Consider the following 14186-nt stretch of genomic DNA (forward strand, 5'->3'; position numbering starts at 1 on the left):
TTGAGTTTGTCTTGGGTGTCAGCGTCAATGCGCTGGCGAACCTGCAGCAGACCGAGTCAACGACAGGAGCCACTGTACTATGTACAAGTGCCTGAAGAAGCTGCAAGGCTTGCTAGAGACCTTGCTGCCGCCCTCACCGTGGTGGTGGCTTGTTAGCAGAGTCAGAGGCTGCGTCGGGAGTCCGCCTCGAATCGCCAGCGAAGCTATCGGTGAGAACACCCACGACAGAGACCTGCACGGGACATGAAGCTCTCGCGGAGGTCATCAGGAGTATACTCGTCCTGTTACTACCTTTGTCATGGACCGAGTGGGGTGGTGGGAGGCGGCGCGGGTGGTTGCTTGGGAGAATTGAGTCGCAGGAGCTCAGCCCGATCACCACCGCGGCCAGCGAAGCTTCATCGACCCATTCTCATCGTCATGTGAGCTCCCTCTGCCAGCTCTGAAAATTTGAGCGAGCGCAGCTTGGTGTTGGGGATCATCGTGGTGGTGGTGTGGTTGAGGCAGCGTCGTGGAGGGAGGCTGGAAGCTTACCCCACAAAGAATCTCAATATCGTACCAAGCCAGGGGGTCCGCACGGCTACCAGCATCCCCGAAGCACGCTTGCAGCCACATGCAGCAAGCTTAGTATCGCAGGGAAGACTGCAACAAGACTGCACTCCTTTGATACTCGAGATCAGAACATACTACAGCTGCAGAAGTCTTCAGGGCCGATCTGGATATCGTGGGACTCGGCGAGCCCCTCGAATGGCTCTCGCCATCTCCGCCTACCTCGACCACACGATCAAAGACTCCCCGTCGAATCCACGGCACGCGACAGGTCATACCTGAGAATAGAACGGAAAACCACGCACATAGTCTTCAGCTTCTCCTATCGTGAGACATCTAGCTGAAAAGCCGTACGACTCTAAAACGCATCACCCGCCTATCCTCCGCCTCGTCGCATCGATGGACTCTGCACTCCCGTAGGCTTGATGCTTCCGACTGCGTTGCACAGGACACGTTTTAGGCTTGCATCTTGGGAGTACCTCGGACAGCTTCAGGAGCCTTGCAGAGCGAGCATCGCGAAATTCATGATCAAAGGTTGGCAGAACTATCGTCCCTGGTGGTTAGAACTATCGCGCCACACCGCATCCCTAACCCTGTCGTTGACGAAAGCTATAAGCATGTCAAGATCATTTGGACTTCTTGAGATGAGGTTCGTCTACCTCAAATCCGCACTCTTCGCAGCCTCATCAACAACAGCGCACGTGTGCGTTACCTAGATTAAGCTAGACCTTGTCTCGTTTGCCGTTTGTCATTTGACATCGCGGTCAGTCAGGAACATCGCGCCGAATCCCCAAGACCTATGACCTTTCGCATAGACCCCTAATTATACCTCGTGGGCAAACCCGCGTCACCGCTTTTCATCTTCACCGTCACTTTTCGTTTTCAGTCTCATGGTCGTAGAGTAGCTAGTTTTCTCAAAAGTCGGCGCGCAAAAATTTTCCTCTCCAACGACCGTACTCGCATTGCCTTTGCGATTACTCCCAACACCATCGTAGTACCGCCAGATCACATCGCAACCCGCGACTCAATACTTCTGCGCTTTGCTGCTTGCATCCGGGAATTAAAGCCATCATCCTCCCGCGCATACACTACCCAGTCTCGCGCACGCACATACCCTATATCCGCGGCTGTCCACACAACCCGGGAGCCTACATCCAGCCAACGCGACTCAAAACTTCCCACCACACGCCTACAAAGCCATCAACGCGTCTCTACATCCACTATCTCAAGCCACTCACCTAAAAACTCCATTACCAACCCCACCACCAAAATGGCAACCACAACATTCACCCTCCCACACCACCCAACCCTCCCCACAACCCCCTCCCCCCCACCCACCATCACAGCCACAGCGCTGCTGAACGCATCCCCGCACGACATAGCAATGCTGCACGACATCCACACGCTCCTCAACAAGATCTTCACCCGCAACCGAAACCAGCACCAGCGCTGCACGTGGTGGAAATCCCTGCACGGCTTCCGGCGGCAGATTGGGCTTCTGCTGCAGGAGCTGGAGAAGGGGCCGGTCAAGGAGCGGGAGGGCAATGTGGAAGCGAGGTTGAGGTTTTGGGATAAGGGGGTTGTGCATGGCTGGTATTAGTAAGTTTTTGCTGGCTTGAGCTGAGTTGGCTTGGAATCCTTTTTACTGATTATCTTCAAGCACGTTCAGCCAACTCGTTGCTGTCGGCCCCTTTGCCATGCTGGGGCTCGTCATGATGGCGAGTGTTGCGCGCGTGTGCCGGATTACCGGCATTACGGCCGTGTATGAAGAGATCGCTTCGGGCGACGTTCAAGGCGTTTTGAGCGCGAGCGATGAATTGGCTCTGGCGGGGGAGTTTAGTATGGTGTTGGATGAGGGGGAGGAGTGGGATGAGGGGGTTGTTGTCGCTCGGGGTGAGGAGGAGGATGACGAGTAGATAGAGATGGGTTTGGGGTGGTTTGCTGCATACGTATGTATAATAGTTCACGGGATGATACCAGATAGCCCGGCGTGGCTATCTTCACGGCGTTTTGGCGTGTTGGAATGAAGGGATAGAACGTATGTTGAATGCCTCCTGGCTCACATGTTGCATTGCTCTTATGACGTGAAATGTATGTGAAGATTGACAGGCTATGCTCTATCTAATACCGAATCTCGAACCTAGCGTACCGAAACGCTCCTTGCCGCCTACAGTGGGACTCTGTGCCGCGACTTGCGCCCCTTCTTGTACCTTCTCTAGCAGGATAGCGCCCTTCATCTGGTCTACCTTGCTGTACTTCTTGTTCCTCTGCGCGATGTCGAAGAACTCCAGGGAGTCATCTGTGCCCATCAGCGCAACTGTTTGCGTCAATTCATCCAAGTTCTCCATCAAGATGGGGTTGTTGAGCGAGCTGACGAATTGGCTGAGGAAGGCTGTGTCGTTGGCGAGTGTAGCGACGGCAGCGGGGGAAATACGTTTGATGTGTTGGGCGAGAGGGAGGTCGAGGATAGCGGTTGATGCGTGGGATAGAGCGTCGAAGTAGATGAACTCTTTGATTTCCGTGGGGAGCGCGAGAAGGACCGAAGACATTATGTTGGAGAGATACCTAGTCAGCTCTAACATGTACGTCGATGGTTCTGTCTCGGGCTTGGTGGCCATCCAGTCGTACTCTGCTGTTTCGATCAAGTCGTCGATCTTGCTGTTTACAAGCTCGAAGACGCGGTTGGAGGCGGTGTTCTTGGCTTTGGCGAAACGGTCGGTTGCTGCGAGAACAACAGGACCTGTTGCTGAGGGGGACGAACGCGCCTCAAAGAGCAGATCTTGTAGCTCAACGCAGGCGTTCTCGAAGTGCTCCAAATTCGTCAAGATCTGCACAATCTGCCCAGGATACTGACTACTCAACCTCTCGATCAAGCTTCCGCAGACCTTCTCACACAGCAGCTCATCCAGACTCTGCCTCAGTGTCTCATCAATGACACTGCTCTTCTGGAAGTAGTCGTCGCTGAACAGGTAGATCTGGTTGAGGAAATTCCGGATATCGATGCAGCATAGCGGATACATCTGCGAAAAGGGTAATACGCAGGGGAAGGTAAGTGGTTCGTTGGACGCCGGAGGATTGTACCAGGATACCGAGACGACCTTATCGTACTCTTCGCTCGAGTTGATGGGCATGGGCATGTAGTCGTCCGTGTGCACAATCTCGCTGAAGTCTTCGCTGAAGCGGGCTTTGAGAAGGGAGGAGTATTTGGAGAAGAGGGTGAGGAGGAGGTCGTTCATTGCGGAGACGGAGTAGCCCCATTTCTATGGCAGTCAGTAAAGGATAGAGGAGTTGTGAGTGTGTGTGACGGACCTCCATAGTCAGCATGAAGAGCGCTATGCGACCCTTGATCTTCAGAAGCAGTTCATCGTTCTCAACGGTATGAAGCTGGCTCGTGATGAGATTGATCGCGCTTTGACACATCGAGTCCCATAGCTCGTCAACCTGTACTCTTGTTAGCAGTGCTTTGCGTGAATAAGAGACTGTTACGCACATCAGCCTGTGACCGTAGATTCAGAGTCTTAGACATGGTAGCCTTCTCGATGATCGCATATCCCGCGATACTCTCCAGCAAGCTGCTCAAGTCACTACATTCCTCATCCAGTAGATCCAGCTTGTTCGGTATGATCAAATCCTTCTGCGTCCGCCGATCTGATGCGTACTCTGCTCGGAACTGCTCGCTCTTGCCGAGCGTCTCGTTGATGTGCATAGCTTCAAACAAGGGTGAGAAGTCCGTCTCATTTCCAGCTTCCTCGTTGTTCAGCACGTCGAACTCGTCCGTCTCATCGGCCACAAGTTCGATTGCTGAGTTCAATTTGAACTTAGAGAATCGTGTGTCGGCTTCGGCGCGCTCCTGGTTGCGCGTTCTCCGTACATCGGTGTAGTAAAATGAAACCTCGCCCAGAAACTGCGCCGACTCGCGAATGCGATAGAGCCACGTGCTCAGGTCGTTCTTGACTGCCTCTCTAATCTGCTCTTGAGTTTGCGGTATAGATTTCTCAATCACATTCGCGATCTTGAATCGATTGATCTCCTTCAAATGGATCGTCTGTAACTCATCCAAAGCTCTTAACGCCGCGTAGTAGTTCTTTTCCCTCAGCATGTCCTGAACCGAGTTGGCAATGCGCAATACGTTCAGACACGCGTTCAGCGCTTGCGACGCTTCATCGATATTTTGGCGCACACCCCGCGAATCTACCAGCGCCTTCTTCTGCTCGGCTAGCTTCTCGATGCTCTCTTGGATCGACTCGTTCAGCTGCAAAATCTCACCACTCATCTGCACGGTCTGGTCGCGTATCCTCAGTAGTGAGTCGACCGAGCTAACGAAATCTTGATGATTCGCATTGCATATGCGTTCGATCTCGCTTTCGCGATCGTTGGCATAGCGATCGAATGTGATTTGCAGTTGATTTGAGTAGCGTGCATCTTTCATGATGGGGATCAGCTGGTCAATGTAGTCTGAGCCCACGGATGACTGAGATATCTGTTTCTGTCAGTACGTACAATATGCGCACACTTATACGGGATTATCTACTTGTTTGATGGCCACCCATAGGTCATCATCGGGGTCCACGGCTGAAGGCATGATGGCGGTTGCCTAGTTCTGATTGTCGTGTGTGGCTGCAAAACACGTCTGTTGTAAGCGGAATAGTAGGTCACAGTAATAGTTGCTATGTTCAGTCCTGGTCCAAAGTTGTGGATGGTGGTGCTCGTCGTCGTCGCATATGAAACGCGTACCTGGCAAGTCCGCGGAAACCGTGCTAGTGGAAATGCGACCTAGCTGACTTGGCGCGGCTCGCTGACCCACTTCCCTTTTCGAGATGCCCCAGACCAGATGTTCTGCAGTCCAATCCCATCTTCAGCAAGTCAAATTGATATGAAGAACTGGCTCATGAGAATAGATGCACTGCGATAATCGTGCCTGCTGCTCATACAGACTCCGGACGCTGCTTAGCAAGATAAAATCTGCAGCTGCACGTTATCCCGCTGTACATGGCGAAACAGGCCTGGAGAACGCGTTCAGGCAATAGTGAAAGAAATCTACGGCAAGGCCAGCAGCCTAGATACCATATTACACGCGTCTTACTTCGTGATATGTTCAAAATGTGGTTGATTTCGGAACATCCATCGGTCTGCCAAAGCCCAAGATCTCCAACGTGACGCGCCGCGCATGCCCCACTTTCAAGGAGCGATGACGGAGTAACCCCGCCGATTTCTCTCTATTCCGATCCGGAGTCAACGCCAAAGATATAATCTCGCCCCAAACTTTTTCACATCTTGGCAATTACATCCAAATCACACATCATGGAGGCCATCACAAGTAAGTCGAGAGTACGAAAGAAAGGGAACTAGGCTAATTGACGATGCAGACAAAGTACAGAACCTTATGGGCAACGTCAGCGGGGCGGCTGCTGGAGCATACAGCGGAAAGTAGGTGCTCATGTGGGATTGTTGTGGTGGAATTTGGCTAATTGGTGATAGGACCGCTCTTTTGCTCGGTGCTGGTTTCGTGTAAGTCATCTATCAACCATCTCAATCTACAACAAACTAACAATTACAGTACACGCCCAACAGTTGACGTCCTCGCGAAGTCTGGCGTCAAGGTCACAGTAGCATGCCGTACCCTCCAGAAGGCTCAGGACCTGGCTAAGGGCATTCCCAACACCAACGCCATCAGCGTACGAGCATACACTCTACATATACATAGTTCTCTGCTAACAACTTCCAGCTTGACGTCAACGATGCAGATGCCCTCGACGCCGAAGTCGCCAAGGTCGACGTTGTCATCTCCCTCATCCCCTACACATACCACGCGACGGTCATCAAGTCAGCAATCCGCAAGAAGAAGAACGTCGTCACAACCTCATACGTCTCGCCCGCGATGATGGAGCTCGACGCCCAAGCCAAGGAGGCCGGCATCACCGTCATGAACGAGATCGGTGTCGACCCCGGTGTCGACCATCTCTCCGCCGTCCTCACCATCGACGAGGTGCACAAGGCCGGTGGCAAGATCCTGTCTTTCAAGTCATACTGCGGCGGTCTCCCCGCACCAGAGTGCTCAGACAACCCGCTCGGCTACAAGTTCTCCTGGTCGTCCCGCGGTGTACTCCTCGCGCTCCGAAACCAGGCTGCCTTCTACCAAGACGGCAAGGTCAAGTCGGTCGAGGGCCCCGAGCTGATGGCCGAGGCAAAGCCCTACTTCATCTACCCCGGCTACGCCTTCGTCGCATACCCCAACCGCGACTCCACACCTTACAAGGAGCGCTACAACATCCCCGAGTGCCAAACCATCATCCGCGGTACCCTGCGCTACCAAGGTTTCCCAGAATACATCAAGTGCCTCGTCGACATTGGCTTCCTGTCCGAAGACCCCAAGGACTTCCTCAAGGAAGGCGAGAAGCGCACCTGGCGCGACGCAACCGCCAAGATCATTGGCGCCAGCAGCGACAAGGACGAGGACCTCATCTGGGCCATTTCCTCGCGGACAAAGTTCGCTAGCACAGAAGAGAAGGACCGCATCATCACTGGTCTGCGCTGGATCGGGCTCATCTCCGATGAGCAGATTGAGGCTCGCGGCAACCCGCTTGACACCCTCTGCGCTACCCTCGAGAAGAAGATGCAGTACGAGAACGACGAGCGCGACATGGTCATGCTGCAGCACAGGTTCGAGATTGAGAACAAGGACGGTAGCAAGGCTGTTCGCACTTGCACATTGGCTGACTACGGTGACCCTAAAGGTTACTCTGCCATGGCTAAGCTTGTTGGTGTTCCTTGCGCGGTCGCTGTACAGCAGGTGCTTGATGGTACTCTGAGCGAGAAGGGTATCCTGGCTCCTATGAGCCCCGAGATCTGCCGCCCGTTGATGAAGACGCTTGAGGACCAGTATGGCGTTGTGTTCAAGGAGAAGACTGTGCCTATGTAAGGTGGTTGTCTGGATGCAAGAAGGAAGAAGGTATTTGATGGACATGGTAGGTATAGACAAAAGCTTATAAGCTTTGAATTGACTGAATGAACACATCAATCGCTTCCAGATTCTGACATCGTTTGGTGAAATGGTATCTCTTCTGCTGTATCTCGTGCCTAACTCTAGAAAGCTTTCCCTCCGCCTCTGCAACGCATTCAATCTAGACAATGCAAGCGCAAAGCTTCTCCATCTAACACCCCGTATCCGTACAGTCTGCTCAATCCAGCCCAGCAGCCGGCGGCCTCCCACCAACAGCCTTCTTCGCCGGCGCACCACCACCGCCCATCCCACCCCCAAACATACTCCCCAGCATATCGAACATCGGGTTCCCCTGCCTCGGAATCTTAATCCCAAAGTACATCTCGCCCACCTGATCCAGCGCCTCCCCCCAATTCACATCCTTCAGGTCCCCCGCGTAGTGGCTCTTCAACTGCCTCCAGAGACTCGGATCCCCGCGCTCCACACTCAGCAACAGTAGCCCCAGAAAGTTCAACAGTGGTAGTGAAGGGTATACGGTGAAGTCGGAGGACTTTGTAGAAACGGGCTGCGTGGGCGGGTTCGGCGCGCGTTGCAGGGACGAGGTGAAGAGGAGGTAGTGTTTGTTTGCTGCGCGCAGGTTTCCTGTGAGCAGGTAGGGGAGGGTGCCGCGGGCGAGGTAGAGGGGGGCGGTGTGGGGTGCGTCGGAGGTGTACCAGGAGTAGTGGAGGGAGGAGAGGGTTGAGGCGGAGTCTTGGGTGCCGAGGAGGAGGTGGCGTTCTGCTTCGTAGGGTTCGAGGTCTGTGGGGTTTTTGTTAGTAGGTACTCTTGGAAATGGGGGTGGGATTGCAGTAGGGGATGAGAGAGGTGGTGGGCGTACCCTCTGCGTATAGTCCTCCCGCGACATGATGTATCTCTGGGTCGCCAGCTGGATAATCGCCGAATCGACTACTCCATGCTACCATCTCGCCCACGAACTTCTTCTTTGTAGGCTCATCTTTAGGAAAGGCGCGTAGCAGACCAAGTAGTCGTCCCTTGCTCTCAGCATCTACCTTAACCTCCCCCTTGTTGTACACGTCGAGTAGGAATATGCATAGGTCGCCGCCGGAACCGCCTTGACCTGCTTGGAGGAGAGACAGCGCGCCAGAGTGTAGGATGGAGGTCGCGGATGCCCAATCGGAGGCTTTGGTGTAGCGGGATGCGATTACGCGGAGTTGTTGGTGGGCTTCGTAGAATTGGCCTTCAGCGATTCTGGGCGGGGTTAGCCATCGCGTCTGGGGTGGTCATGAGGTCTGAAATTACTTTTCGCGTTGTCGCGCAAGCGTCTTTTCGATCTTGGAAGCCATATTGGGTGGTTGAGGGGTCGGTGGGATGGTGCCTTGGTGTTGCTGGAGAGCTGCTGGATCGTGTTTGGGAGCGATGACGCAGCGCTACGGGCGGCTGCTGAACCCCACATTAGCCTCACGCACGTCTTCAACTCCTATCGCACATCATTGTTTGCGGTACTTACTTCTCAAGTCACATCTCAATCCCCTCTTTTCTTCCTGTTTCTACGCGCTGCGCCAATCCATGGATGTCATGTCGCGACAATGCGCAAAAAGAGAAGCCTTTCTACTCCGACGCGCTGAAGTTTGAAAGCGCGGCAAACTTCATGAACACCACAGGAGCAAAAAACATCGAAGTTTGCGGCAACCGAGACTCGAACTCGGAGCCCAAGCAGGCTACGTATGAAGCGTGGGAAGCTTGGATTTTACCCTTAAACCATTGCCGCAGTGAAGATTAGGTAAATTTCGATGTTTTGAGTTTATATAGCTATCAAGGTTTCGGTTTCCACGGACAACAGATCGTTCAGCTATGTAATCACATGTTCCGAGCGTCTGATGGTTTCAAAGACGTCTTGCCTTGGCCGGAGGATCGAAGTGGCGGGGTCGAGGTGGGACGAGATGGCAGGAGCGGGGTGCTGGCGCTTACCCATACAGCCCGCGAGCGTAGCTCCTTCGATGCACGGGTAGCATCGACTAAGGACATTATCCGCACGCCTACGAGATACTCTGATCCCAGTTGGAAGATTACATAGACGCAGCAAACCGTTTTTGTTGAAACTCGGTAAACCCGCTGCTCCTCGCATCATCGTTGCCATCTTCACTACCAGATAATCTTCCGTATCATACGTACACCGTACAGCACGCGGAATGGCGTTACGGCAGGCCCTAGCAGCGGGTCAATCCTGGCCTGTTATTTCGAAAGAATGAATCATTGGGTTGAGACAACCGGGACTTTATGCTTACGCGAAGGCTTGCATGAGTGAGCAGGCTGAGAACTCAGCTCATAAAAGGCTTCCGGCCTGACCACCCCGCCAGCTTCAGTTTCCTGACAACTGTAATTTCGTATATGCTCGAAAGCACAGTTTCCGAATGACCTAAGAACCCAAAGCAATAAATCTTCGGGCACACGCTAGTATGGTCAGCGAAGCCAGCGTGGCGACCGCCGCCTTGGCTATAGCAATCTCAGCCCTGGTTATCGCAGCCGGCCAACTCATCGCCCAACTCTTCTCGACGGCAGATGGATACCGCAGATGCCAACCTTCTGTCATCGGCAATTGGTACAAGTTGGTTGTGCTGAAGTTCAGATGGTGAGATCTCTACTCTCAACCAACTCAATCATGGTTATCTAAGTTCAGTAGGAGCTCGTTCCGATACGAGGTCATGGTGACGACTCCTCACTTCGAGATGGCGAAGATGTCGGATTGCGAACATCGCGATTCTTTCCTTCTCGATCAGAACAGGCCAATACCGAGTTTCCCTGACCCTAGGTCGATATTTTGGCAGAAGGCACACTATTTAGTCCCGCACTCGAAGCCAGTATCACTCTTGGGTACTGAACGCTCGTGTCGGGGTACCCTCTGTAGAAGTATCTATTCGTCAAACTCCTATGGTAAGCTTCCCAGCAACCAGCCGGCTAGAGAGGAGCTTATAGATGAATGTATACAGCGGACGACGTGCCCACTTGGATAAATCTACTGGATGATATTCACGTCAATCAAGAAGCTACCGTCAGATACCGCTATAAGCATCAGCCCCACGGCATGCTGCCAAATAACGTGAAGCTGATATGTATCTCAAGTAGGTTTCGGAACTGCACATATCGTCAAAACTTACACTGACTTCGCGTTTCCCTATGCGCAGGAAAGATACGCTCTTGGGACTTCATGCCACCAGACATCGTGCGCCCAGTCGCAAGTACGACGGTGGGATGTTTGATCACTATGGCACATCGGTTGGGCATGGCCTGGTCAGACTTTCGGATTGACGAGGGCAAGATGCGTGCGGCTGGTAGCGGAAGAAGCTTCTCCACCTCTATTGTACGCGGCATGGGGCTGGTGGTAGAATATAGCACGACTGGGCCACACCAATTTCCGGACCACGAATGGCGTATTAACAGTACGGCTGCAGACCAGGTACGTAACAGCGCATCCTTATCGTCGAGCAGGTTTTGCGAGGATCGGGGTGCGCTCATCTTCAATCATTGTCTTCTTCATGGGTTATTGATTGGATCAGTTGTGTGCGACGTCGCGCCTCCGTGTGGACAAGCCCATAGCCTCACTGTTTACCCGAGCTAACAAAGAGTAGATGGCGTGTGGGATACTTCCTATCATTTTCCTCAATAAGGTTTTGCTACTCAGAGATAAAAAAGCGCCTGAGGTGCCGGATCTCAATCACTCATTAGACGTCATGGAGATATATGGCGATGTGAGACTAGCTTTAGAGACAAGCATGTCGTGTCAAGACCCCGCTCACAGACTTCCTGGTTTCACGGATATTCTCGGCCTGTGCTGTAAATGGCCACTCATACACAATGTGGCATTAAATGCGGTCGACAACCCGTTTCCGTTTCCGCTGACAACAATGGGCGAGAGACCCGAGTCACGCAATGTCTGGCAGGTGCTACTCAAAGCAAAGGAGACAGAGTTATCAGATCAAAAAAAGCGTGTACTCCAATTCTACGAAAGCTGGGAAGGGTTGGGACCCTTGAAATTCATGCAGAAGACCCGCATTAGCGGAGCAGATACCCGGGAACTGGATTTCTTTAAGGAAGCATTTGACGACACTACCGCGTATCTTGAAAAGACGTTAGGCATGCTTCATTCTAAGCTTTATTTTCAGGCAGTGCGTTGCCACATCTCCGTCAACGTACACAGCTACGAAAAAGCCTTGCAGAACATCGCCACGCCGCCCGCAACAGGGAGGAGGAATATTCCCGCTGGTATGGATCCCATCTTTACGGAGCGCGCTTGCGTTTACGCCGACAATGTACCGAAGTTCGTCGAAGAAATGGAGGAGAGCCAAAGGGGCTGGAATCATGGGGACGTGCCTATCCCGTATGAAGATGTTTGGTGGACGATGATGATGCGGCTTAACGCGTGGACTATGAGTGTTAGATGGATGGATCGTGAGGGGGTTAAGATTCCGTGTGAACACTACCATAACCCGACTCGTGTGTATATCCTGTAAGAATCGGGTGGTTTTCGCGTGTTTGGGGAAGAGCGTGGCCTGAACTCTGCGTTAAGTGATTGGCCAAGAGGAGATGAGATTTCCAGGGAACTGCAAAGCTGCCGTTCGACCAGTCGAACCCAAGTGTCCAGAGCAGTCGAACGGAGACAGTCACGGCTAGCTTATGCTATGAGTTCAAGGCGGCTACTAGCCAGGAGTCACACGAAGAAGGAAACATCACGAATCCAGGAAGAACAAAATAATTGTGTGGTTGAGCGCAGTGCTCGAAACTTCCAAAGTTGCATTGCAGTAATGCCCAAGTGTATCTAAGAAGTGAATCATAAAAAGGTCGTCGCAGCATCATCCCAACCGAAAGACCCAGTCCAATCGAAAGTGATGCCCAAGAAGAAGAATCCCAGTCCCAGTCCGTGAAAGCCTAAACCCCAACCCATGCCCGTATACACCATTTTGTAATCCGCGCAGCTAACCCGCATAGCATGCGACCAGCCACTCCTAATGACGGAGAAAGAAGAAGAAAAGGTAGAAAGTGTAAAAAGGGTTGCCTAAGCAGAGAAGTCACGAGCGTGAGCACGCTTCTGAACGGAAGCGACAGCAGCGAGCTTAGGACCAGGCGCATCCTCGATAGTCTCACCAGCCTGGTGCCAGTAAAGGTCCCACTGGAGAAGCTCATCGCTAGCCTTGTACAGCTCGGTACCCTTCTTTCCAGCAGGGACCTGCTTGCTGTCGTCACCGCCAGTAACCTTGATGTTGAAAGCCTGAGGCCAGAACTGGCGCTGGCTAACATCGCCGTTGTTGTGGATCGACACAACCTCAGTCCTGAGGACGTAGTTTCCGCTGGGGATCTCAGAAGGGATAGTAACCTTCTGGGTGTTTCCGTTGTCGTAGAAGATGGCGTCGGTGCCCCAGTAGCCGGTCTGGCCTTGGGCTTGGCCGGAGGAGTAGCGGCCCTTGCGGTAGTCGAGGAGGGCGCTTTGGTGGATCTTGAAGAACTCGAGCTTCGTCTTGTCGACGTTCTTGCAGTCGCCGTTGCAGGATGCCATGTAGGTGGCTGTCCAGCCGTGGTGAGAGCAGTCCCAGCCCTCCTCTCCGGAGCCGCAGCTGCCCTCGTGGTGCCAGTGGAAGGTTACGTCTTGGCCGGCGGGGGCTTCGACGGTGTATGGGGAGGGGGAGGCATCCTTGTGGGCAATGATGTCGGGGCTGGTGTTCGGTTAGTACATGCAAGAAAGGGAAGAACAGGGTTGGTATGAACGTACTGGCTGAGCTTGTCGCCGTAGATGGGCTGGTATCCCCAGCCCTGGTTGGTCCACCAAGCAGGCGACTTGTTACCAGGATCCTGCTTGGAAGCCTGACGGAAACCGGGGTAGGTCTTGCCTCCAGCCTCGAACTGCTCGACAGAGGTGTGGCCGGCCACGGTGGAGATGAGGGCAGCTACAAGAGCGCCAGTCTGGAAGATCTTGGACATAGACATGGTTGAATTGATGTTGGTCGTAGAGATAACGGTTTTGTGGGTATATTCGTTGGTAGGTATACCTTGTGAAGAATGTGATAAAGAATGTGAAGAAGAATGAGTGTTTTGTTGATAGCACCGGGCTATAGAATGAATGACTGGTCAATGAATGACTGAAGAGAGAGTGACTTGCTTGCTGTGAGCGTGAAGGATATCCCTCTGCAAGGGCGAGCAGCAGCCCTTAAGAATGCTCACCACCCAGCATTCCAGAAGCAGCCAAGGTGGCCCGGAATGTCCAGGCCATCATTTCGGAGGCGCTTACTTTTCGCCCCGCATTTCCCGACGCCCGTGAGGGGTTTGCACGGTGGCTTCTGCTGTCTCTGACAGGCGGCCTGCTGACCAAAGAGGTGCGCCGGCGCTCAGCTGGTGGAGTGTGTGCCTGACGCTAATGTAGGTACGAAAGAACTAGTTTCTTAGTCACGAACTGGGTTCGCCCGGCGTGTAGAGGAACACACCCACTATCATTGGTAGTCATCTGCGCGCCTACGTACGGCGTAGAGATGACGAACTGTGCCCCTTCTTATTGCATAGTACTAATTCTGTCACGCAGCTGTCGGTGTCTCAGCCTGCTGTGCCATTCTCAACCTCATGTGGAGTTTGCATACGTACATTTCGTATTCTCGAAGCCCAGACATCGAAGTCTCAAGATTTACGGTGGATCTCGGAAAACACCGAGATCAACCTC

General features: G+C 53.1%; 6 protein-coding genes and 1 non-coding gene across 7 annotated transcripts; 3 read left to right on the plus strand and 4 right to left on the minus strand.

Annotated features, from left to right (window-relative positions):
* Positions 1 to 1930: 1930 nt before the first annotated feature.
* Positions 1931 to 2462, plus strand: J4E79_008712 (uncharacterized protein; the record flags this gene model as incomplete). The annotated part of the gene is made up of 2 exons (XM_049357567.1): positions 1931 to 2103; positions 2207 to 2462. 2 exons carry the CDS (start codon positions 1931 to 1933, stop codon positions 2460 to 2462), a joined length of 429 nt encoding a protein of 142 aa, XP_049208038.1.
* A 201-nt stretch (positions 2463 to 2663) lies between these two features.
* J4E79_008713 (uncharacterized protein) lies at positions 2664 to 5128 on the minus strand (the record flags this gene model as incomplete). Its single annotated transcript, XM_049357568.1, has 4 exons — positions 2664 to 3806; positions 3856 to 3987; positions 4037 to 5026; positions 5078 to 5128. The coding sequence occupies 4 exons, from the start codon at positions 5126 to 5128 to the stop codon at positions 2664 to 2666; spliced, it is 2316 nt and encodes a 771-aa protein (XP_049208039.1).
* A 719-nt stretch (positions 5129 to 5847) lies between these two features.
* Positions 5848 to 7465, plus strand: LYS3 (Saccharopine dehydrogenase [NADP(+), L-glutamate-forming]; the record flags this gene model as incomplete). Its single annotated transcript, XM_049357569.1, has 5 exons — positions 5848 to 5863; positions 5913 to 5973; positions 6025 to 6054; positions 6104 to 6221; positions 6272 to 7465. The coding sequence occupies 5 exons, from the start codon at positions 5848 to 5850 to the stop codon at positions 7463 to 7465; spliced, it is 1419 nt and encodes a 472-aa protein (XP_049208040.1).
* A 259-nt stretch (positions 7466 to 7724) lies between these two features.
* J4E79_008715 (uncharacterized protein) lies at positions 7725 to 8829 on the minus strand (the record flags this gene model as incomplete). Its single annotated transcript, XM_049357570.1, has 3 exons — positions 7725 to 8284; positions 8364 to 8734; positions 8786 to 8829. 3 exons carry the CDS (start codon positions 8827 to 8829, stop codon positions 7725 to 7727), a joined length of 975 nt encoding a protein of 324 aa, XP_049208041.1.
* A 338-nt stretch (positions 8830 to 9167) lies between these two features.
* On the minus strand, positions 9168 to 9254 carry J4E79_008716. Its single transcript has one exon. It is a non-coding gene; the product is annotated as a tRNA-Gly (tRNA).
* Positions 9255 to 11388: 2134 nt separating this feature from the next.
* Positions 11389 to 11994, plus strand: J4E79_008717 (uncharacterized protein; the record flags this gene model as incomplete). Its single annotated transcript, XM_049357571.1, has 1 exon — positions 11389 to 11994. The coding sequence occupies one exon, from the start codon at positions 11389 to 11391 to the stop codon at positions 11992 to 11994; it is 606 nt and encodes a 201-aa protein (XP_049208042.1).
* Positions 11995 to 12536: 542 nt separating this feature from the next.
* Positions 12537 to 13462, minus strand: J4E79_008718 (uncharacterized protein; the record flags this gene model as incomplete). Its single annotated transcript, XM_049357572.1, has 2 exons — positions 12537 to 13191; positions 13248 to 13462. The coding sequence occupies 2 exons, from the start codon at positions 13460 to 13462 to the stop codon at positions 12537 to 12539; spliced, it is 870 nt and encodes a 289-aa protein (XP_049208043.1).
* Positions 13463 to 14186: the final 724 nt, after the last annotated feature.

Source organism: Alternaria viburni (assembly GCF_023758015.1).
Source record: "Alternaria viburni strain BMP 2772 chromosome Unknown scaffold_21, whole genome shotgun sequence".
Lineage (NCBI taxonomy): Eukaryota > Fungi > Ascomycota > Dothideomycetes > Pleosporales > Pleosporaceae > Alternaria > Alternaria viburni.